The sequence below is a fragment of the Aulonocara sp. 'chitande type north' Nkhata Bay genome, linkage group LG22 (assembly GCF_057382095.1).
Source record: "Aulonocara sp. 'chitande type north' Nkhata Bay isolate Kocher_YH1m ecotype deep benthic linkage group LG22, A_spYH_male_GT1.1, whole genome shotgun sequence".
Lineage (NCBI taxonomy): Eukaryota > Metazoa > Chordata > Actinopteri > Cichliformes > Cichlidae > Aulonocara > Aulonocara sp. 'chitande type north' Nkhata Bay.
The window spans coordinates 3,376,044-3,399,049 of NC_141364.1; the positions used below are offsets into that span (position 1 = coordinate 3,376,044).

At 44.2% G+C, this 23,006-nt stretch overlaps 1 protein-coding gene across 2 annotated transcripts in view; it reads left to right on the plus strand.

Moving 5' to 3' along the window:
- Positions 1 to 4,868: 4,868 nt before the first annotated feature.
- LOC147303206 (venom phosphodiesterase CdcPDE) overlaps positions 4,869 to 23,006 on the plus strand; it is a 46,103-nt gene continuing 27,965 nt past the window's right edge. Inside the window, exons 1-14 of one of the 2 annotated variants that reach the window (XM_086280279.1) lie at positions 4,869 to 5,003; positions 5,858 to 5,945; positions 10,493 to 10,627; positions 11,053 to 11,178; positions 11,742 to 11,802; positions 12,261 to 12,355; positions 12,771 to 12,850; positions 15,494 to 15,613; positions 16,196 to 16,305; positions 18,799 to 18,864; positions 18,977 to 19,049; positions 21,075 to 21,183; positions 21,681 to 21,803; positions 22,847 to 22,878. In XM_086280279.1, the coding sequence (XP_086136405.1) occupies positions 4,959 to 5,003; positions 5,858 to 5,945; positions 10,493 to 10,627; positions 11,053 to 11,178; positions 11,742 to 11,802; positions 12,261 to 12,355; positions 12,771 to 12,850; positions 15,494 to 15,613; positions 16,196 to 16,305; positions 18,799 to 18,864; positions 18,977 to 19,049; positions 21,075 to 21,183; positions 21,681 to 21,803; positions 22,847 to 22,878 (1,263 nt within the window). In that variant the 5' untranslated portion in view covers positions 4,869 to 4,958. Of the gene's footprint in view, positions 5,004 to 5,857; positions 5,946 to 10,492; positions 10,628 to 11,052; positions 11,179 to 11,741; positions 11,803 to 12,260; positions 12,356 to 12,770; positions 12,851 to 15,493; positions 15,614 to 16,195; positions 16,306 to 18,798; positions 18,865 to 18,976; positions 19,050 to 21,074; positions 21,184 to 21,680; positions 21,804 to 22,846; positions 22,879 to 23,006 lie in introns of those variants that run through there. The other variant, XM_086280280.1, reaches the window with a different exon arrangement.

Consider the following 23,006-nt stretch of genomic DNA (forward strand, 5'->3'; position numbering starts at 1 on the left):
TCCCCTGTCCCGTCAGCCCAGATTCCTCCCAGCTGTGTTGCCCTCCTGTCTCTCATCCCCTGATTACTGGTGTGTGTATTTAAGCCCTGTGTGTTCTCCTGCCTGTTGCCGGTTCGTCTGTGTTCCTCCGTGTCAGTCTGTGTAACTCTGTGTCAGTCTGTTACCCTGTGTTCCACGGAGTCCTGTTCCTCGTCTGCGTCTCTCTGCTATTCATCATCCGTTGTCATATGCTCCCAGGTCTGTTATTTTAGTTCTCCCAGTTTAGGTGTCTTTAGTTGTTTGTTATGCCCCACTGTTTGTTTGCCACTACACCTCTGTAAATAAAACCACCGGTATCTCATCCACTGCCTGCATCTTGGGTCCTCCTTCTAAATCCACACGGCTCGCCTCGGCAGCCGTGACAGTACGAACCGGCCAACATGGACCCAGCAGCATTCGACCTACCCAGGAGTTTCGGGAGGAGGTAACCGACACGGTCGCAAGGTTGGTAAACTCGAGCAGGAGGAAGAAGAGTTCCACCGCGCTGTAGAAGCCAGGCTACAGCAGCTACTCTCTGCGCACTCCTGGCTGCTAGACTCGCTTCACCCGCTGGCACGGGACTTCCTCCTTCATGAGCTGCACCTTCGCCCTCCAGCCGCTACCGCTTCCCAACCCAACCCAGCCTGGCGGTGAAGATTTTGCCCGGCCCGGCGGTGAAGATTTTGCCCGGCCCGGCGGTGAAGGTTTTGCCCGGCCCGGCGGTGAAGGTTTTGCCTGGGAGGAAGCGACGATCGCGCCGTCGGCGCGTCGCCCCACAGCCGGAGAGTAGGACTTCGGAACTGCCGGCTGTGGTGAGTGGAAAAGACACTCCGTCTGTTTCGCCAGCTCGAATGACTGTTTATTCCGGGGCTGTGTTTGTTGAGCCAGCTGCCCAGCAGGTAGCTCAGTTAGCCGCCCGGCCGGAAGCTCAGTTAGCCGCCCGGCCGGAAGCTCAGTTAGCCGCCCGGCCGGAAGCCCAGTCGCCACCTCCGCCACATTCAGCCTCACAATCCATAGCTCAATTACAGTCACAGCCAGACTTATTACAAACCCTGTTACAATCCATGGCCCAGTCAGTAGCCCGGTTAGCAGAAGAATCATTAGCTTTATCCTCAGTTCAGCCTCCTGTTCAGCAGTCACCAGCCCTGCATCCTGTGTCAGTTGCTCCACCACCTGTTCAGCCATCACCTTCACCTACTCCTCCTGTACAGCAAGCCATGTCAGTCCAACCCATAACGGACAGTTCAACAACTCCGTACTCTAAGCAGAGAGACAAACCCAAGAACAATGTCAACATTCCTCAAAGGCTGGCCAGTTCTGAGACTGAGATGCACTCCAGGGCCTCCCCAGAGGCTGGGTTTCAGCCCCCATCAGACTCTGGACCCCTGGAGTTTAAGAAGCCAGCTGAGGACTGCACAGAGCTGTCGCTGTCTGAGCAGGGTCAATGCTCTGCGCAGCTGCAGGCCGCTATGTGTTTGCCAGAGGCCCGTGTGCCTGCTGGTCCTGTTCTGTCCCTGCCAGAGGCCCGTGTGCCTGCTGGTCCTGTTCTGTCCCTGCCAGAGGCCCGTGTGCCTGCTGGTCCTGTTGCGTTCCTGCCAGAGGCCCGTGTGCCTGCTGGTCCTGTTGCGTTCCTGCCAGAGGCCTCCGCACCTGCTGGTCCTGTTGCGTTCCTGCCAGAGGTCTCCGCACCTGCTGGTCCTGTTGCGTTCCTGCCAGAAGTCTCCGCACCTGCTGGTTCTGTTCTGTGTGTGCCAGGGGCTCCAGTGCCCACTGGTTCTGAGACTGTTTTTGCTGGGGGGCCCGAGGAGCCCGTCCAGCCATCTGCCTCGTCAGCTGGGGGGCCCGAGGAGCCCGTCCAGCCTCCTTTCTCGTCAGCTGGGGGGCCCGAGGAGCCCATCCAGCCACCAGCTGCTCCACCAGCAGCCTCATCCACGCTTGCAGCAGCAGTTTCATCCATGCCGCCATCTGCTGCAGCGCCTCCGTCTGCATCCTCCACGCCGTTGCCTGGCCCGGCCTCTGCTGCATCCTCCACGCCGTCGCCTGGTCCGGATTCAGCATCCTCAGCGTCGCCTGGTCCAGCGCATGCTTCGGCTTCATCCGCTTCACCTGGTCCAGCCACTGCTTCATCCTCGCCTGGTCCAGCCTCCGTGTCTTCATCCTCGCCTGGTCCAGCCTCCGCATCACCTGCAGTGGCCTCCTCTTCAGCTTCCTCATCAGCTGCTTTGCCTGGTCCAGCTTCAGCATCCTCATCAGCTGCTTTGCCTGGTCCAGCTTCAGCATCCTCATCAGCTGCTTTGCCTGGTCCGGCCTCCGCTTCTGCTTCAGCCCCGTCTGGTCCAGCCTCTGCTTCAGCCCCGTCTGGTCCAGCCTCTGCTTCAGCCCCCTCGTCTGGTCCAGCCTCTGCTTCTTCATCCTCGTCTGGTCCAGCCTCTGCTTCTTCATCCTCGTCTGGTCCAGCCTCTGTGTCTTCATCCTCGTCTGGTCCAGCCTCTGTGTCTTCATCCTCGTCTGGTCCAGCCTCTGTGTCTTCATCCTCGTCTGGTCCAGCCTCTGTGTCTTCATCCTCGTCTGGTCCAGCCTCCGCGTCTTCATCCTCGTCTGGTCCAGCCTCCGCGTCTTCATCCTCGTCTGGTCCAGCCTCCGCGTCTTCATCCTCGTCTGGTCCAGCCTCCGCGTCTTCATCCTCGTCTGGTCCAGCCTCCGCGTCTTCATCCTCGTCTGGTCCAGCCTCCGCGTCTTCATCCTCGTCTGGTCCAGCCTCCGCGTCTTCATCCTCGTCTGGTCCAGCCTCCGCGTCTTCATCCTCGTCTGGTCCAGCCTCCGCGTCTTCATCCTCGTCTGGTCCGGCTTCAGCCTCCGCGTCTTCATCCTCGTCTGGTCCGGCTTCAGCCTCCGCGTCTTCATCCTCGTCTGGTCCGGCTTCAGCCTCCGCGTCTTCATCCTCGTCTGGTCCGGCTTCAGCCTCCGCATCAGCTGCTTCGCCTGGCCCGGCTTCAGCCTCCGCATCAGCGTCCGCCTCGTCTGGTCCAGCCTCCGCATCAGCTTCCGCCTCGTCTGGTCCAGCCTCCGCTTCACCTGGGGCTGCAGGGGCCACGCAGCCTTCAGGTCCCCTACTACCACCTCCACATCGTCGGTCATCTGCCTGGCCGCCTGTTGGGCATCTCCGCCACCGTGGACGCCCTCCTGAACGCCGCCACTGCCTTCCACGTGGCCGGCCTCCGGACTTGTTTCCACGCCGCTGTTGCCGTCCGCACGGTCGGCCCCCAGAACTGTTTCCACGCCGCTGTTGCCGTCCGCACGGTCGGTCCCCAGAACTGTTTCCACGCCGCTGTTGCCGTCCGCACGGTCGGCCCCCAGAACTGTTTCCACGCTGCTGCCTACTGCGTGGCCGGCATCGGGACCGGCCCCGCTGCCATTCGCATGGTCGGCCTCCTGAACTTGACCATCTGGGCCTTTTTGGACTCTGTCCCTCCGTCCTGGGCCCCCTCCGCCCACCCTGGTCGGGTGTTTTTCTTTTTTGGTTTTGGTCCGTTTTTGTGTTTCTGCTGGGCTGTCTGGAGCCAGCCCTTGAGGGGGGGGTACTGTCATGGTCCTGGGTCGGTGACCCAGCGCTTTTAGTTATCATTTTCTAGTTTATGATGATGATGATGATTATTATTGTTTGAGTTCTGTGTTATATTTTCGATCTGCCTCTGAGTCTGCATCTGAATCTGTCTGTTTAGTTCAATGTCTCGTCTGGTTCCATGTATCTGAGTTTCCTGTTTTATTGTGAAGGTCCGCGTCGTATGTGAGTGTGATCAGTTTACGTTTCCCCTGTCCCGTCAGCCCAGATTCCTCCCAGCTGTGTTGCCCTCCTGTCTCTCATCCCCTGATTACTGGTGTGTGTATTTAAGCCCTGTGTGTTCTCCTGCCTGTTGCCGGTTCGTCTGTGTTCCTCCTTGTCAGTCTGTGTAACTCTGTGTCAGTCTGTTACCCTGTGTTCCACGGAGTCCTGTTCCTCGTCTGCGTCTCTCTGCTATTCATCATCCGTTGTCATATGCTCCCAGGTCTGTTATTTTAGTTCTCCCAGTTTAGGTGTCTTTAGTTGTTTGTTATGCCCCACTGTTTGTTTGCCACTACACCTCTGTAAATAAAACCACCGGTATCTCATCCACTGCCTGCATCTTGGGTCCTCCTTCTAAATCCACACGGCTCGCCTCGGCAGCCGTGACAGCGTCTCATTATATTTGACCTTTCTGCAGAAGCCTCGTGTGTTCTTTTGTCACTAGTTTAACTGGTTTTAGATTTCAACGAAAGAGCTTTGGTTTTATTTTAAAGGCCTTAAAAGGCAAAGGTTATGCACTGTTAGAAATGGGAAGACATCCTATATGACAATGTTCGGATCGGAAATGTTTACTTTGTGAAAATTACTTCACAAAAAATAAAAGTTTCAAGGTTTGCGTGCGCTCAGGTACGTGCTTTGATAAAACTGTCGGCGAAATGTGAGTCAGCATTTCACATCATTACAAACGTCTTTAAAAGTCCATTAACAGCTGTAGTTGTAAAAGTAGTAATTAATTTTAATTCAATAAACCAATAAATTGTTTCAAGCTGTTATCAATCATTGATAACAAGAGAAATCAAAAGGCCTGACACTGAAGGTTTGCATCTCGATTCTGATCTTTACTCCGTGGCTTTATCTTTGTACCTCGCAGGCACTCCAGTAAGTTTTAAAATGTGAGCAAAGGAGCAGCAGCTGTGGCTCCACAAAGGAAAAACGCATGAACACGAGGTTATCTTTTCATTCTGACAATCATTTGCTTGCCCAGTTCTTGTACTTGGTCCAGAGGTCACTGCAAAGATATCTTTCTTTTATCCGCATAAAGTAACGTGCGTCTCTTTGTGTACGTCTGCCGGACGTCTCTCTGTCTCCGTGCAGTAAGAGACATATTCGAGTAGCTATGGATTGGATAAGCGAAGCAAAGAGAAACAAGAAGAAGATCATAGTGAGTACAGATTTTTGTTTTAATTATGTGGTAACTGGAGAATTTAACGAGACACATTGAAGGCCTTTGTGTCATTTTTACTCAAAATGTAGATGAAAGTTTATGATAATGAATTCTTACCAATGGCTGGAATGACACCAGCGAGCAGGCCTCCGATCAGCCTGATTTTAAACGTGTGCTCTGCTCTATGTCAACATTTAAACATTTCCAAAGCTTGCATTAAACAGGCATCTACCCAAAAACCTGTCACAACTTCATACGTGACTAACTGAATAATAACAAACAGTTGTTCCTATCACACATGTTTGTCGAGAAGATTACAACAATTTCCAGACATTTGCGCACACGTATCGTCTGGGAAAGCGTTGAATGGGCGATTATGAGATCCAGCTGTTCACCTGATGATAAACACCCCTGTGTAAAGTCAGCGTGATTGATGGTAATTATTCCAACAATCAGTCCAGAAGCCATAGTCTGTAAAACTGCACGTCTCCTCAATTTAATGTTATAAACTGGTTGCTCTAAGGCACTGACTAAATGCAGTTGATAAGAGCGCCTATAAAATAAACTGCTACTTTTCCGTCATAAAGAAGAAACTGCAGTGGCATCTTGTAAGTAGAAGGTAATAAAAAAACACCACAGTGAACTGCAGCTGTATAAGTTTCTGTTGCACTCTCGTTTCTGTCATTAAGCCCTTTGCTGCTTATTTTACAACTCGTTTGGCAACAACAAACTGGAGAACGTGTTTCCACTCACCGATAGAGCCTGACCGTTCTGTGCTTTTGGTTGTGTTTGACTTCATAAGAAAGGATTTGTTGCTAGGTTCGCTTCATGTTTGCATTTGTGTCGCACAGATTGGTGTCTTGGCTGTGTCGATTGTGACTCTAATCCTTGGCCTTGGACTCGGTCTCGGACTGGATTTGCAGAGATGTCAAAACCAAGGTACATTCACAAACAGCCACACACACAAACACGCAAACGTGTCTCTGCAGGCTCAGAAACTTCAAACACTTATATACAACAAATACTTTCTTAATAAATTGCATTATTTTCCCATATGGCTTCATCGTCATGACTCGGGTGAGCGTATGCTGACGATTTAGGTTCATTTAGAACCGTCAGAGTGAGTCAGGCACCAAATCAGCATCTCATGTCAGAGAGAATTAACTTCCTCCACTCATTTTAAAAACGTCATTTAAAAAGGAGAATGTCCTCCTACAAATGTTTTCCTGTGGATGAAAAAGGGATTTCTATTCCTCACAACTCATTAAGTTGTTATTTTTTGCTTTTAGGCAAGGCAAGGCAAGGCAAGTTTATTTGTATAGCACAATTCAACAACAAGGTGATTCAAAGTGCTTTACAGAGACAGAAACAAGAACAAATAAAAAGCATGATTTAAAATTGATTAAAACAAGCAAATAAACTAACTAACTAATTAACAAACAAACAAACAAACAAAACAGTATATAAAATCAAAACAGATAAAATCAGAACAGTAGATAAAATCAGTAGTTAAATGTAAGTTTTGAAATTTAAGCTTAAAGTGTGGATTTGGTGCTTTATTCAAATGCAGCTGAGAATAGGTGAGTCTTCAACCTGGATTTAAATAAACTGAGTGTTTCAGCTGATCTGAGGCTTTCTGGGAGTTTGTTCCAGATATAAGGAGCATAAAAGCTGAATGCAGCTTCTCCGTGTCTGGTTCTGACTCTGGGAACTGATAAAAGACCGGATCCAGATGACCTGAGGGATCTGGATGGTTCATACTGGGTCAGGAGGTCATTGATGTATTTTGGTCCTAAACCATTCAGAGCTTTATAGGCCAGCATCAGAACTTTAAAGTCTATCCTCTGACGGACAGGCAGCCAGTGTAAGGACCTCAGAGCTGGACTGATGTGGTCCACTTTTTTGGTCTTAGTGAGGACTCGAGCAGCAGAGTTCTGAATGAGCTGTAGTTGTCTGACTGATTTTTTAGGTAGACCTGTAAAGATGCTGTTACAGTAATCAAGCCTACTAAAGATGAATGCATGGACTAGTTTTTCCAGGTCCTGTTGAGACATCAGATCTTTTATCCTTGATATATTCTTGAGGTGATAGTAAGCTGACTTTGTTATTGTCTTAATGTGTTTTTCTAAGTTTAGGTCTGCATCCATCACTACACCCAAATTTCTTGCCTGGTTTGTGGTTTTTAGATGTATAGATTGAAGTTCTCTGGTGACCTGTAATCGTTTTTCTTTGGCGCCAAAGACTATTACCTCAGTTTTGTTTTTGTTTAGCTGGAGAAAATTGTGGCACAACCAGTCATTGATTTCCTCAATGCATTTACCAAGAGCCTGTACAGGGCCTCGGTCTCCTGGTGACATTGTGATATATATTTGTGTGTCATCTGCATAGCTGTGATAGTTTATTTTGTTGTTGTTTATAATCTGTGCCAGTGGGAGCATGTAGATGTTAAACAGAAGGGGTCCCAAGATGGAACCTTGGGGAACTCCACATGTGATACTTGTCTGCTCAGATGTGAAGTTACCTATTGATACAAAGTAACCAGAATTAATTTTTACCAGAATTAATTCACAATTTTCCTGTTTAAAGTTCATTTTTACCACTGAAGACCTGGCGGTGACTTATTTTGTGTCTTTTCCACAAATCTCAATTACTTAAAGGTCAAGTGAACATTTATTAAAGGGTGGAGCAACTTTGACATTTATGAAGCGCCTTGAGGCGACTTTTGTTGTGATGTTGTCTAACGGTTGAATAAGCTTTAGAAACGAAGATGAAAGATGAACTGAAGTGTTCACCTGTCAACAAACATTCTGGTCTGAATGTTGAAATGCTGAAAGCTTTACAGACAGAAATGCTGAAGCCTAAAGACTAATGTCAGTCATGTTACACTCGGTTCTGTGCCTTTGTCAGAGAAGGTGCTCTCCATTAAAAGCACCAGGCTGTTTCCTCAGGGTCAGAGTTTTAGTCTGTACATTGTAACACTTCTTTTCCGAATGACTTGGCTGCCGGGAAATGTTACCGGTGGTGAATCCAGCCAATATTCTTTTTCACCCGCACAAAAAGATTTTTGGTTACATAACAGAATAAGCAGGGGAGCAGGGGCACTGCTGTTTTTAAGCCTGTAGAAACCAGAAACCTAGAAATGTCTCTAGGAGCTCAAACCATCTAGCAGCCGACCAGAAACAGCATCATAGATCCGGGCCTGGAAACACATACACAGCCTTTTATAAGCACTGGAGGATGCATTAGTGTTCCAAAAGTGATCATAATTCACAATAAACAATGCAAGAGTATCAAATGAACCACACAGGTTGATAGGACTGTGGTTGTTTTGTATTAAATGTGCATTGTTGCATACCAGCATGGCTAAAATCCAAGAACACAGCCAAAATACTCAAATAGTTTCACTGGACGCTTCCCCTACCCTGCAGAGAGCAGCACTATTTCCATTTGTCATGTGCGGGAAGTTTTTGTCTTGATGTCTAATAGAAATCACATTTAGTGTCACAAGTAAACTGTACAGCTGACAATGTGACACATGAGTATATCTCATCTCATATCTCACCTGATGTCAATTTCCAAATCCCACAGAAATGCAGAAAAAAGCAAAAGCTTCGCAAAAAAACAAAGGTCTAAAGAAAAACAGTAAGGCAAGGCAAGGCAAGGCAAGTTTATTTGTATAGCACAATTCAACAACAAGGTGATTCAAAGGCCAAATCCATGACCAATCTGGTGCATGTGACTGTTTCACTGTTTTTCAAGCTTTAATACTCATCAGCATGTGAATAAACTGACTCAAATGATCAGGAAATCAAGTTTCTCATGTGAAAATCAGCAAGACTTGCAAGAAACAAGTAGAGACAAGAACAGATGGAAAGCTTAACTTACTGAAAGGACAATCTGGAAGCTGAAGGGAAAATGGTCCAATTATGCAAAAATAAGTCCCTCTATTAAAATATGTGAGTCACATTGAGATCTCACGTCCATTGGATGACAGGGTGGGGATTATTAATGCTAACATCTCAGTGTATTGAGGTTATAATCACCTGATGTAAGGCGTCAAATTTCAAGAAAGAAGCTGTTATATTTGCAAACATTACTTATCGTAATCCTGGAGGACGTGAAGAAGTGTTGCCTGTGTATTCCCAGATTTAAAGGCCAGAACTGCGTGCAAAGAAAGAGCTGTCTAGCAGCTTATAGGCGTCACTGTGCTGTGAAAACCTAGCATCGACTTGTCTGAAATTTCACATGAAATGTTTTTTTCTTCCCATTAATCAACATGTGTGTCAGAACCAGGTGCGCTCTGATTCATGAGGCTACATCCTCCAGTCAGCAAGTAATTAAAAAAGATGCAAAACACATACTTTCAGACATCTGAGCAAACAATGAGGGGAAAACACTCTTTTGCTTTGCTGTTCAAAGTGCTGTTAATATGTTGGAAACCAGATGAGAACAGCCATCTGTAAAACATGGTGGAAGCTCTGGCAGGGTCTGGGCTGCAGCGATGTCGGGCTCAAAATTCATGAAATTACAAATGGATACCCACCCTTGATCCACCATGCAGTACAATCTGGGAAGAGTCTGATTGCGATCATTTTTATTTTTCACCATGATCTCAAACAGTAAAAGCATGCTTCAGTAGAATAGAGACACAGTGCAACACTAAGGGTCGTGAGTCCCGATCATCCTGACACAACACAACCAAAGGCAGCCAGCATCCAAAGCTCTGCTTTGGATGTTTCTCATGAAGCCTGGAGAACGATTCCTGAAGATACTTGAGGAAATTACAAGAAAACGTACCTACAAGAGTTCAGGCTATGTTGACTTTCAGGCTCGGTAGAAATGCACAACATTTCCAACGATGTCTGTGAAATGAAGCCGTGACAATATAACAATATTACGTAAATAAAACAGATTCCATTTCATGATCGGCTAGTTCATTTCACATATTTTGTGTAAACTGTAACTAATCCGAGAAGAGACCACGTTTCATTTGCTTTGGTGGAATTTGTCTGGCTCCTGTCTCATCCATTTTCACTGTGGTTATGCAGCCTCAGCTGCTAATTTAAGGTGGGACTCAGTTATTTCATGACTGCATAGATGAGCACTGCTGAGGCACTTCACAGTGCTTATTAGATCCAGAGTGTCATTGCTGTCAGGACAGATTACAGATTACTTACATGTAGACAGATGTTCTTCCCGTACTGTGGTGGAAAATCTTCAGTACATTGAGCTCATTATATGTCTGAGTACAAGAAAGCCATGATGGGAAATCCTTCCCTTGGTTGTTTTTGTAATGATGAGTCACCAGTTTAAGATCTGAAAATGTTCCGTTTGTTTTGAATGAAGAAGAAGAAAATAACGTCTTCTCCTTTATAAAGTTCAGCTTATCAGTTTTTTTGTTTTGCAGCTCTCTTTGTTTCCTTAAATGTCTCTTTTCATCTTCATTAATCGACTAACTCTCCGCTCCTGTTTTGTCTCTGTTGCAGTCACGCCCCTCACATCCTGCAGGAATAGATGTTATGAGCCTTTTGACAACGAGAAACCTGGCTGCAGATGTGATGAAAACTGCGTCGCCGCCAACAGCTGCTGCTTTGACCACTATGACATCTGCACTGCTCCTAGTGAGACTTTGTTTGTGACTTGGCTGTAGCTCAGGTGGCAGAGCAGGTCAGCCACTAATCAGAAGGTCGGTGGTTCGATCCCAGGCTGCCTCCTGGCTGCCAAATATCCTTGGGCAAGATACTAACCCCATGTTTGCCTACTGGTGGTGGTCAGAGGGCCCGATGACGCCAGTGTCCGGCAGCCTCGCCTCTGTCAGTGCGCCCCAGGGCAGCTGTGGCTACAATGTAGCTGCCATCACCAGTGTGTGTGTGAATGGGTGAATGACTGAATGTAGTGTGAAGCGCTTTGGGGTCCTTAGGGACTAGTAAAGCGCTATGCAAATGCAGGCCATTTACCATTTTTACCATTTACTTACACGTCCTTCACTGCTCACCAGCTGAACTGAGTGTACTTCTGTACTTAACTCCATGACCGTTTCCTTCAGCTGAGCAGTGGGAATGCACAAACGTGCGCTGTGGCGAGAAGAGGCTGACGCAGAGCAGGTGCCACTGTTCAGATGACTGTCTTTCTGCTGGAGACTGCTGCACCAACTACAAACACGTCTGCCACGGTGAGGCTGCAGGGACATCGCACAGGGTGCAGACACAAAAGAAATCTGTAAAAGCCAGTAACGTTTCAGGAGACCTGTTTAGCCATGCGAAACACTTGTAGATCTTACTGTGAATAAACAGAGAAGCTTGATGAGAGAAGGCGATTTCTAAAACTGGTTTATTGTTAGAATTTCCTCTTAGGGTATGAGTGGCTCCCTCAGTGTAAACCCCTCTGTATACGTGGTTCATCTTAAGGACCTCTTAACTGGAGTGGTGTAAGAGTTTGAAAGCAGGGGTATATACAGCACATTAAAGCTGACCCAGTTCTGTAGCTTTTCTTGTAAACAATTGCTTTCTAGTTTAAACCCTAACCCACAGATATTTATCTAAGGAAAACATTTAGCAGCATTTAGAGGGAATTTTCTCTCATTACATCTCTAGAACCCTACGTGCACTTATTCTGCCAGCTTATACATACAGCTTGCAGCAAAAAAGGCAAAAACAACAGACGTTAGGAAGTGTATTCAAAAGTCCCGTACCATCAGATGTCACTGGAGACATAAACATTATGGTCTCGCCGCAGGAGAGAAGCAGTGGGTTGAAGATACGTGCGATGACCTGTCAACCCCCACGTGTCCCGCAGGGTAAGAATTTATACCAAATATATTATAATCCCTTTGGAAATGCAATAAACTGAAGATTGATTGAAAACTGATTGAAATGATCTTTGATGAGCAACTCCATGCATGCTTTCCAAACAGCTGTATTTGTAACATAGCCTTTCAACGATTATAATTATTCTTATTATTTTAAATGAGGCCTTGCTATTTCTTATAATCGCAGATTGCATTTAGAAAAGTAAAAGTAACTACAATCTTTGGATGATAGGGAGTATCAAGCTAACCAACACAAGCTAGCGTAGCTATAAAGGTGTGTAGACACTTTGGCTGTGAGCAGAGTGAAATGATCTGATCTGTGGTGGACACACAAAAGTATTCCTACTCATAAATCAGCCAATTTTTATCCAGCTTGGTATGTTTATGTCAGTATTTAATGTTTCAGAGTTTCTGCTACGTTTGATGGTTGTTTTCTCTCCTCACAGCTTTAAGCAGCCGCTGCTCCTTGTGTCTTTGGATGGCCTCAGGGCAGAGTATCTGCAGACATGGAGTGCACTCATCCCTGTCTTGGATAAACTCAGTCAGTGTCAACCTTCTGTTTTTAAAGAAACATGCTTACCCTCATACATGAACAAAACCTCTTACATGTCTGTTTATTGTAAGAAACGTGTGTCTATAAATCGCCTGCCTTTAGGCTGCCTTTGGGCTGTTTGATGACAAATTGAAAGCTAACATCATCATTCATAAGAAATCAAAGCTTTAAGATGAAACATGCCCAGTTATCTTATCAAAACAGATACATATTTAAATGCTTTCACACAAAGGCAGCTTCCACTGAATTTCCTGCTTATCAAATATAAATTAGTGTGTTCAGGGTTGCATCTTATGCTTAATGAAGTTATTCAGCCTGCAGGCAGGGCAATGACTCACATGGTCATATTAAAAGGAAATCACATGGAGGAATTAATTTGGCACCATTCCTTATTTATTCACAGGAAGGTGTGGAACGTCAGCTCCATTCATGCAGTCCGCATTTCCCACAAAGACTTTTCCCAATCACTACTCCATTGTTACGGTACAGACGCACAGCACTCACACTGCTGCATACATTAATACGTCTTTTTTACAGTAAACAAACTTGATCTTTGTGTTTGTTAGACGTAGATAACGTGCATGAACACAAAATGCAGATTTTAAATAAAGATGTTTATTATTAAAGGCCCTGAGTGGAAAAGAGTTTGTCCCCTAAACCTAATAACTGGTTGGGCCACGCTTAGCAGCAACAACTGCAATCAAGCGTTTACGATACCTGGCAGCGACTCTTTCACAGCTGTGGAGGAAGGTTGGCTGAATTGTTGTAATTCAATTCAGCTGTGTCCCTGGTCATGTGCCCGTTTGTCTGTTCTCTGTCTTCTGTCTTCACGTCTGCCCCCAGAGTCTAAGTGTTTTCTAGCGTTTCCTGGTCTCTGTGATATTTAGTTTCAGTTCATGCCTAAGTTTTGTATTCCCTGAGCTCTGGAGTTTCAGCAATCAAAGCTGTGGTCAAAGGAGCTTGTAAAGAAAAGCATCTGGACTTCTTTAAGTAGTTTAAACCCACTGGGTTTAAATCTGGGACTCCCCACCATTTGACCGTAGAACTGAAGAAGCTTCTCGGATGAGAGGTGAAACGTCTTCAGGCAACTTAAAGAAGTCCAGACGCTTTTCTTTACAAGCTCCTTTGACTACGATGACCTGGATGACTGAGAACCTTCACAGAAATAAAAGCTGTGTTTGAGTTTGAGTCATCTCCAATTCCTGCATTTGGGTCCTTGCCACCACCGCATTTTACTGTTGGTATTCAATTCAATTCAATTTTATTTATATAGCGCCAAATCACAACATAAGTCGCCTCAAGACGCTTCATAGATACAGAGAAAAACCCAACAATCATATGACCCCCTATGAGCAGCACTTTGGCGACAGTGGGAAGGAAAAACTCCCTTTTAACAGGAAGAAACCTCCAGCAGAACCAGGCTCAGGGAGGGGCGGGGCCATCTGCTGTGACCGGTTGGGGTGAGAGAAGGAAGACAGGATAAAGACATGCTGTGGAAGAGAGACAGAGGTTAATAACAGATATGATTCAATGCAGAGAGGTCTGTTATTACATAGTGAGAGAGGAAGGTGACTGGAAAGGAAAAACTCAATGCATCATGGGAATCCCCGGCAGCCTACGTCTATTGCAGCATAACTAAGGGAGGATTCAGGGTCAGGGTCTGATGTTCCTTTTCTAAATTGAAGGGTTCCAAAAGTTATACCTCTATCTTGTCCATCCAGAGAGCATTTTTACAAAAATCTTGGGGCAAAACTGAGACGAGCCTTTGTTCCTTTGGCTCAGCAGTGGTTTTTGTCTTAGAAGTCTGCCATGCTGCCTATTTTTGCTCAGTCTCTTTCTTATGGTGAGGTCCTCACTGACCTTAACAGAGACATTGACGGCTGTATCTCAGGTGGTAGAGCAGGCCGCTAACCAGAAGGTCAGTGGTTCGATCCCAGTCTGCATGCCAAAGCAAGATACTAACCCCATGTTGCTCTCTGATGCACCCATCGGAGTACGACTGTTAGATAGTGGTGTGGTGTGATTGGTGAATGAATTACAAGTATAAAGCACAAGAACCAGTCCATTTGCTATTTTAGTTCTTTGGATGTTGTTCTGGGGTCTTAAATGATCTGAAACATTTAAGTGTGACGAACAAACACCACCGTGTATGGCTCCTTTTTACACACCCTGCACATTTACGTCTGCCTGAGCATGTCCACACACACCCTCCCCAGCGTTGTACTACACTGTGTTATTCCTCAATATTTCTTGTTCTGGTGTCATTTTTATGCAATATTACTCAAAAACTTTACTGGGTCAATTTCTGTGAAAGCTCGGGGGCATCAACAAAGGAAGAACCACAAAGTTCTGGATCAAATCTGGGTCATTCTTCTCGGTCAGTTGCAGATTTTGGTGACTTGGCGCTGGGAAAATAAAAACAACTTTGTGACACCTTCAACCTAATAAATGAATAAAACAGCCACAGTGATCTGTTGTGGTAATAAAGCATTCTGTACTGACTCAGAATAGTGTGTAGTTTAAGAAACATGTTCAGGTTCAAGTTGGAGTTTCTTAAGTGCCAGTTCATCACTAGAATATAGTAATAAAACTATATTCTCTCTGAAATATAGAAGCATTTATTACGATTATACTTGACATTAAGGAGAGGAAAGTTACAAGAAATAGCCTGGAGTTTTCATCTCTCAGATTCCAGATAAAGGTCACTGGGATTTCTGCACCAGCCTGCTGCTGAGGCCCTCGCGATGCAGCAAACAACTCGGGACAGTAGACAACAGAACACAGATAGTTCCTCGTGCCTGATCCATATCTCACATGATAAAACACACCCAGTTCTTGCTGAAACTCTTACAAGGAGTTCCCTTTCAAAACAAGCTCGTTCATCTTCTTAGAAATCACGTGAGGGAATCCCGACTCCCACGCACTAGAAGTTTCCTTTCAAGGTCCATACAAAGCACATACTTGTGGTATGAAGGCACATGACCCAGACTTAAGGATTACTCCTCTCTGTTACGAAACAAAGAATGCTCAAGTGTCCCGCAGGATGCTTTCATACAAGATTGATATATTCAGTTAAACTGAATTATTAATTATCTCCTCACTTCCTTCCTTTTCCTCCTCCCTCAGGGTCTCTACCCAGAGTCAAATGGTCTGATTGACAATACCATGTATGACCCGGTGTTCGATGCCACCTTCTCCCTGTCCAGTCCAGAGAAAAATAACCCCGACTGGTACCTTGGACAACCTGTGAGTCTTGATTTACACACACAAACTGAGCGACCTTTGGTCAAATTACATTTAAATTACATTTAAAAATTAAATGTTAAGGGGAAGGTGACCTTTTAAAGCAAATAAGATGAGAGTGAAGATCTTACAGGTTGAGATCATTTCTGTCAGTGTAATCGAATGCAAAAATGCCAAATAAAGTTTTTGGTTTTGGATTGTTTTGTTTTGTTTTGGGCTTTTTTGCTTCTGACAGTTTCACCTAAGGAAAAGTCCCCGGGCACTTGCACATTCCTGCTCTGCATTGCTGCATGCAGCAGTTGTATAATATGGAAGAAGCTTGTATGGCTCTGTTGGTTTAAGATGGTTAACATTGTTTTGATAATAAAGATTCCACTTTGACATGCTGCTTCTGAAAATGGACACAGAGCACATTCATTTAATGTCAGTGCAGCAGCGTAGAAACATTGCATCTTGTAGAAAGAGACACTGCAAGTAACTTTAATAACAATAATATCAACTCTTATAAACGTTGTTAAAAAGAAACTTCAGAATCAGCGTTGAGCATGTTTCAGTCAAGCTCATACGTCTTCTTTGTTTTTGGAGATTTGGCACACAGCAAAGTCCCACGGACTGAAGTCTGGGACTTTCTTCTGGCCTGGATCGGATGTGAAAATCGCCGACAGTTTTCCTGACATCTACGTACCTTATGACGGGTGAGACCATCGTTTCTAGTTTAAAAAAATCACTTTAGAACTGAATGATGCATGAGAGCCTCGCATCCCCCTGGAGAGTAGTTAACAAAATCCCTGAGACACAGATATTCAAAGTTTGCTGTGTAAAAAATTCCCCGTCTACTTTTCATCCGCTACTCCAGAAACAGCAGCTGAATGTCAAACACTTTGCTGTTCCGCCTCCTCTTTAACCTCCCTCAGTGGCCTATTGTGACTCCCAATGGATCATTTCATGGACAATCGGTGTGCCACCCCATTTGACCGTGCAGTAACTTAAGTATATGAAGCCAATGCAAAATGATACCTTAGTAGGTTAATGAATATAAGACTTAGGCAACTGAAAAAATACATTTAAACTGTGTAGAAATATAGTAGCAGTAACTCGTCTTACACTGTGATCCCAGCTCTCTTGCTCGCACCACATCAGAGCTAAATCATATTGCATCAGGTCCCACTGTTTGATTTAAAAGCCATGGAAAATCTGCCAATCAAAACAGCAGCACCATGCTGGTTGCACTCGGTATTTTACAGTAACTTAACAGTGAATTCATAATTAGGCTTTTATGTAATCTGATTATTTAACCCTGGGAGTTGATCTTTGAGCCAAATCACATACTGGAGTCCATGAAGCAACATCAGTAAATGTGCAGTGTGTTGGAAATATTCCGATATGTTGCACGAGCTCTTATCAAGCAGGACGATGTACTTTATCACTGCGTGGGATGGTTGGCTGGGAGAATTTGGCTCCAGAGAACAGATGGCGTCAGAGCTGATTGGCCCATGCTCTAAGTTAAACATCACATGTGAAATGTTTTCCCGCTATTTTCAACACTCTGGATGACGATTGTCGCCACATTGAAGCCTTTTTTGTCACGGTGTGGGAAATGATGGTTCACACAGCAACCACCATTCCCCCATTCTCTCACATCAATCCATGATTAGAATAGAATAGAATGTCTTTTATTGTCACTATACACCTGTACAATGAGATTCAGAGCATCTTCTACTCAGTGCAGACACGTGGGAGAAGAAAAGGGGCGGGCTGCACAGTTCTGCAGTACTTTATACATATGAACAGTCCCAATCCAATATCAACGATACAAATATCAGGGGAAAAACAGTATTATTGTCACGGTTCTGGGTCATGTTGACCCAGCTTTCTGTTTTTCATGCTTTGGTGTTTTTCTAGATTATGATTTGATTTATCAGTGATACTGTTTTGATTATGATTATTATTTAGTAGGCTTTGGTCAGTGTCTAGTCTGTCTCTCTCCGTCTAGTCCGTGTCTTAGTAAAGTGTGTTTTGTTTCCTGTTTTACTTTGAAGGTTCTTGTTCCTGTCTGATGTCAGTGTTCCGGCTTTGCCCTCCCTGTCTCATTAGGTCTTATTTCTCCCAGCTGTGTCCCCCTTCTGTCTCTAATTCCTTGATGACTCAGCGTATTTAAGCCCAGTGTGTCTTTGTGTCAGCGTCACGTCGTTAACGTCTGTTCACCCTCACTTTCTGTGTGTTCATGATTTCAAGTCCTCCTGCATCTCAGTTTAGAGTTTTGTTTGCTTTTGTGAGTTTTATTTTATGTTGAAGTTTTGTTCCAGCAATAAAGCTGCATTTTCAGTTGAAAGCTTGTTTCCTAAGAGTCCTGCATTTTGGGTCCACCACTCCTGCCTGCCTGCCACACAGCCGACCATGACAATTATATGTTTACAGTGTGGGTTTTGGCAGGTAAATTAAATATTGCAGAGTGGTGATGGTAGTTTGTATAGTCTGTGTATAGAGGGAAGTCCTTGGATTAGGGGGTGAAACTGTGTCATCAGTGCATGTGTGGGTTCAGGGTGGTTATGGCTTTTGGAAAGAAACTGTTCTTGAGTATTTGAGTCTCTGTGCTGATGCACCTGTAGCGCAAGTTTAACAGGTCAAAACCAGTGTGGGAGCTGTCCTTGATGATGTGTGCTACTCTGCTGAGGCCAATAAATAATTTTTCAGTTACTATTGCAAACAGGTGTATTTTAACCAAGACCTCACTAAGCACATACTAAACCAAAACAGTGAGTAAAAACAAGACTTAATAAAACCAACAGACCGATGGGAGGCGAACTGCAGTATCTGACTAATGAAACCTCTTACGTGTTACTGCCACCAGCGTCAGTGCAGTCAACGCACTGATGATGCAGACGTACACGACTAGTTTCAAAACTGCTAAAGCTCACTGGTAATGTTGTAAGCACGTTCGTGAAATTAAAATATTTGGAAACTTGGATAGTCAACTTCACAGTGATACGGGCATGTTTTTCAAAATTGTGCATCAGCCAGGGTGGCTGTTCGTTAATGGTGTTCAGCAGGAGGGACTGTTCTGTGTTTACAGTGGTGGAATATACACAGCCGTGATGATCACTACTGTTAGCTCTCTCTGTAGAAAAACATCAATATCACTATTTTTACACTGACCTTCTACTTTCTATTTGTTTTTATTCTTTTAGTACCGTGCCGTTTGAAGAAAGAGTATTCACTGTGCTGAAGTGGCTGCAGCTGCCGGCTAATAAAAGGTTGTTTGTTTTTTTTCAAAACAAAGACTTCACAAAAGGAAGATGAAAAAATATAAATGTGAACTATGTTTGCTTTGACTCGATTCCAAGTAAAACAACTCTTTCCCGCCAGGCCGGATTTCTTTACGCTGTATCTGGAGGAGCCGGATAAATCTGGACACAGCTACGGTCCTGTGAGTGGAGGGGTAAGGTCACTCGACTCATTTAGATAAGAAAGAGATGAAGGGAGAGCTGCTCTGCTCTTTTGGTTCAAGAAACAAAACAAAAGCTCGTTATATTCGTGACTGACGTTTGTCGTTGCTAAATATTGCGGAAGTTCTGATAAAGCCCATGGGACAATGATTAAATGAATAATTGTAACATGTTTAAGTAGCACAGAGAAAGCTGACCTATGCCGCCTTTCTGGCACTGGCTGGAAATGCGAGAGCGATGTGCAGATGTTATTCTGTTGTAGCCCCTCTGGCCCAGTGCTGAAACAAGATCCTCATGTTGAAACTACTCGTGCATTATCCACACCAGTAAAACACCCTGCAGTGAATGATCACAGATAAGTGAGCATAATAACAAAACTCTAAAGTCCACTGACGAGGCTCATAAATCTCCATAAATATTTATGACACTTCTAATTAAACAATTAAAATTGCATCTGTCAAGTCAGGCTTTTGGGAGACCTTAATGGATCGCGTATACATCCATGTGGTGACTTTTGGGAACGGGCTAGACAACTGATGACAATAGCATCAAAAGTATGGATTTAGTGGATCAGTCATAGGATTTGGCCATGCAGACAAATTATGAAAGAAAAAGCATATTTTTTAGGGACTGTGTGTTGGGTCTGGAGATAACGCTCAGCAGAGTTCTCCTGAATTTCATTTCAAATAGTTGTAATCATTAGATGTGGACGTGGTTGGTTTCAATGACAAAATAAAATCAACATGCAGATTTTAAAAGGGAATCAACCAGCTTTACTGGCTGAGTGAGTGATGGGGAAATGCCTGAAAAGCACGAGACTCACATGTGAAGAAGTGATTCATGCTTTCACTCATTAACGATGAGTGAAAAAGGAACGACACAGTAGACAATTTATAGTCAAATCAAAATCAAATCAAATCACTTTTATTGTCACATCACATGTGCAGGCACACTGGCACAGCACATGCGAGTGAAATTCTTGTGTGCGAGCCCCACAAGCAACAGAGATGTGCAAACACAACAACACAAACGAGCAAAATACAAGAATGGCCAACCTGAAACTAATAAATATATGTACAATATATAATAGAGTATGCATTTCTGGATGTGTATACTAAATATTTTCCTACGTGTGTGTGTGTGTGTGTGTGTGTGTGTGTGTGTATACACATTTTTACAAATTAAATAGTAAAAAAAAAAAAAAAAAAAAAAAAAAAATAATATTAATAATAAAATATATAAAATATACAGAGTTGAATATGTGCAAAACAAGTGGCATTTATATACAGTGTGGAGTGCATAATGTTGAAGTTCCAGTAGTGAAGCTGAGGTGTCTATGACGTGTTCAGCAGTCTGATGGCCTGATGGAAAAAGCTGTCTCTCAGTCTGCTGGTACGGGACCAGATGCTGCAGAACCTCCTTCCTGATGGAAGCAGTCTGAACAGTTTATGGCTGGGGTGACTGGAGTCCTTGATGATCCTCCCCGCTTTCCTCAGGCAGCACCTGTGTTCCTCTTGGAAGGACGGCTTGAAATAGAAACAAGGAAAACACATCAATGGCCAAGATTTGAATTACGTTTTTCTAACGAAGTTCGTCATTGCTCGGTCATGGATACTTCTCTTCCACTCTCGTATTACTTTGTTTTCAGTAATTTAACCTTTTCAGGCATAGTGGTCACTACAGTTACAGCTATTCAAAGGCTGTTTCCTGTGTCAGTGTTGATGGCACACATGCACATAAACCACTACATTGGACACTGATGAGTCACTCCATACCATGCCACCCACTGGCCGGTTAATGTTACTATAGGTGTATGATGTGCTTCATTGTTATTTAACCCTGTCATGCAGGAATTATGACAACCTCAATCAGGATTTTCTCGTTTTTATTCCTATTTTCATTCCTAAAGATGAATAAAAATTCTCAGACAGGTTGTCATAATTCCTGCATGACAGGTTTAAAGTACAACAACATCATTTGCGTCATATTTATTTGAACATTTAATTTGCTTTCTCCAGATTATTACATCACTCCAGGGTGTGGATAAGATCATTGGTCAGCTCATGAATGGACTGAAGCAAATTAATCTACACCGCTGTCTCAACATCATTATTGTGGCTGACCATGGTAACAAAGCACTCAGAGTGATGTGGCTCTGAAAACACGTCTGTCACATGTGTTCAAAGAAATCAGTGTCAATAGAAATGTTTACATGTGCTCTCTTTTTACCATGCATGTAGCTTTACAACAATCCTTGGCTTGCCTCATAAATTTTATAATGATTTAAGCAAATTTTATTTTTGGGAAAGTCCAACATGGCTACAAAGACCAGAGCATTTAAAACAGTACTGGGAAGTAAGAAGGCATCGTCTTCACCTGCCTTTATCCACTTTGATCTTACTTTATCTTTGTGGAATCTCTTCACTGGAATCTTACCACTACATAGGAAATAAAAGCAAACACACGTTCCAGCAATTGGACATTGATAATGCAGTAACACTACCACCATCTAGAACGGGATCATAATGCTTCATGAGTATTCCACATAAGGAATAAAGCATTCCAAAGTTTTTGTTCCACTGAAGAAATTAAGGCTGTAATGTAACAGCTGAATGTTGCTGCAGGTATGGAGGAAACAAGCTGTGAAAGAAAGGAAACAATGAAGGAACTCGTGGGCGATACCAGCATGTATGTGGTAACTGAGGGTCCCATTGGACGCATCAGAGCCAAGAGCAAAGACGCACTGTGTAAGTAAATGCAACAACAAAGTGCTCTGCTGCTTGTCTTTGATCACACAAAGAATGAGGAGGTGGGGTGAGTCGTTGATGATAGGTTTCACCAGCTTTTTGACGTTGTGAGCAACTATATGGTTCCTAAAGCATGTGAAATCTGTGAGATTACCTAGGTCTCTTTTGTGTTTGAACCTGGTCATACTTGAATGTTCTTGGGTTGCAGCCATATCAGTACAACATCAGGGCATGGCTGTTTCAGAGACAGTAAGGCTGTAAAAAGGCTTGATGCTTGATGCATCAAGCACAAAAGGCTTGGATGTCTATCAGTTAGTTTCACCTGTCCATGGCTGACCCAACATATCTGATTTACTCTTGATAAAATGCTTGTTTTTAGTTCTTAAATTTGGAAGATTATGATGACTTGATTTTTAGTTTCTATTGAAAATGCATCACACAACATTGTAGATGTAGATGTGGGGTGGCTGTAGCTCAGGTGGCAGAGCAGGTCATCCACTAATCAGAAGGTCGGTGGTTCGATCCCAGGCTGCATCCTGGCTGCATGCCAAATATCCTTGGGCAAGATACTAACCCCGTGTTTGCCTACTGGTGGTGGTCAGAGGGCCCGGTGGCGCCAGTGTCCGGCAGCCTCGCCTCTGTCAGTGTGCCCCAGGGCAGCTGTGGCTACAATGTAGCTTGCCATCGCCAGTGTGTGAATGTGTGTGTGAATGGGTGAATGACTGAATGTAGTGTGAAGCCCTGTGGGGTCCTTACGGACTAGAAAAGCGCTATACAAATGCAGGCCATTTACCATTTAGATGCTCTCAGAGCTTTGCTAAAAGACAGACATTGAAAAAGAGGCAACGATGCCAAAAGGATAAAGAATCATACAATATGTTTCCACTCCTGCACAGACGAGTTGTGTCTCTCTAAGACTCTGTAGTTGTGTTGGGACACAATGCTGACTGAAAAAGAACAAATCTGTCGATTACAAAGCTATTTAATTGCCGTGCCTTGGCTTTGAACTTTCAGCAATGACATAAATGTTTCCCTTTCAACAGGGGACTCTGCTGGACTTGTTGCTAATATGACTGTGAGTATTTTTTTTTAAATTTCTTACCAAAATGTACCGTGAGGAAAATAATTATTGATCCCTGCTGAAATGGACTGCCTTTTTATGGTAGTTTTTTCTTGACCCACTTCTTTGTTACCTTGGTGGTA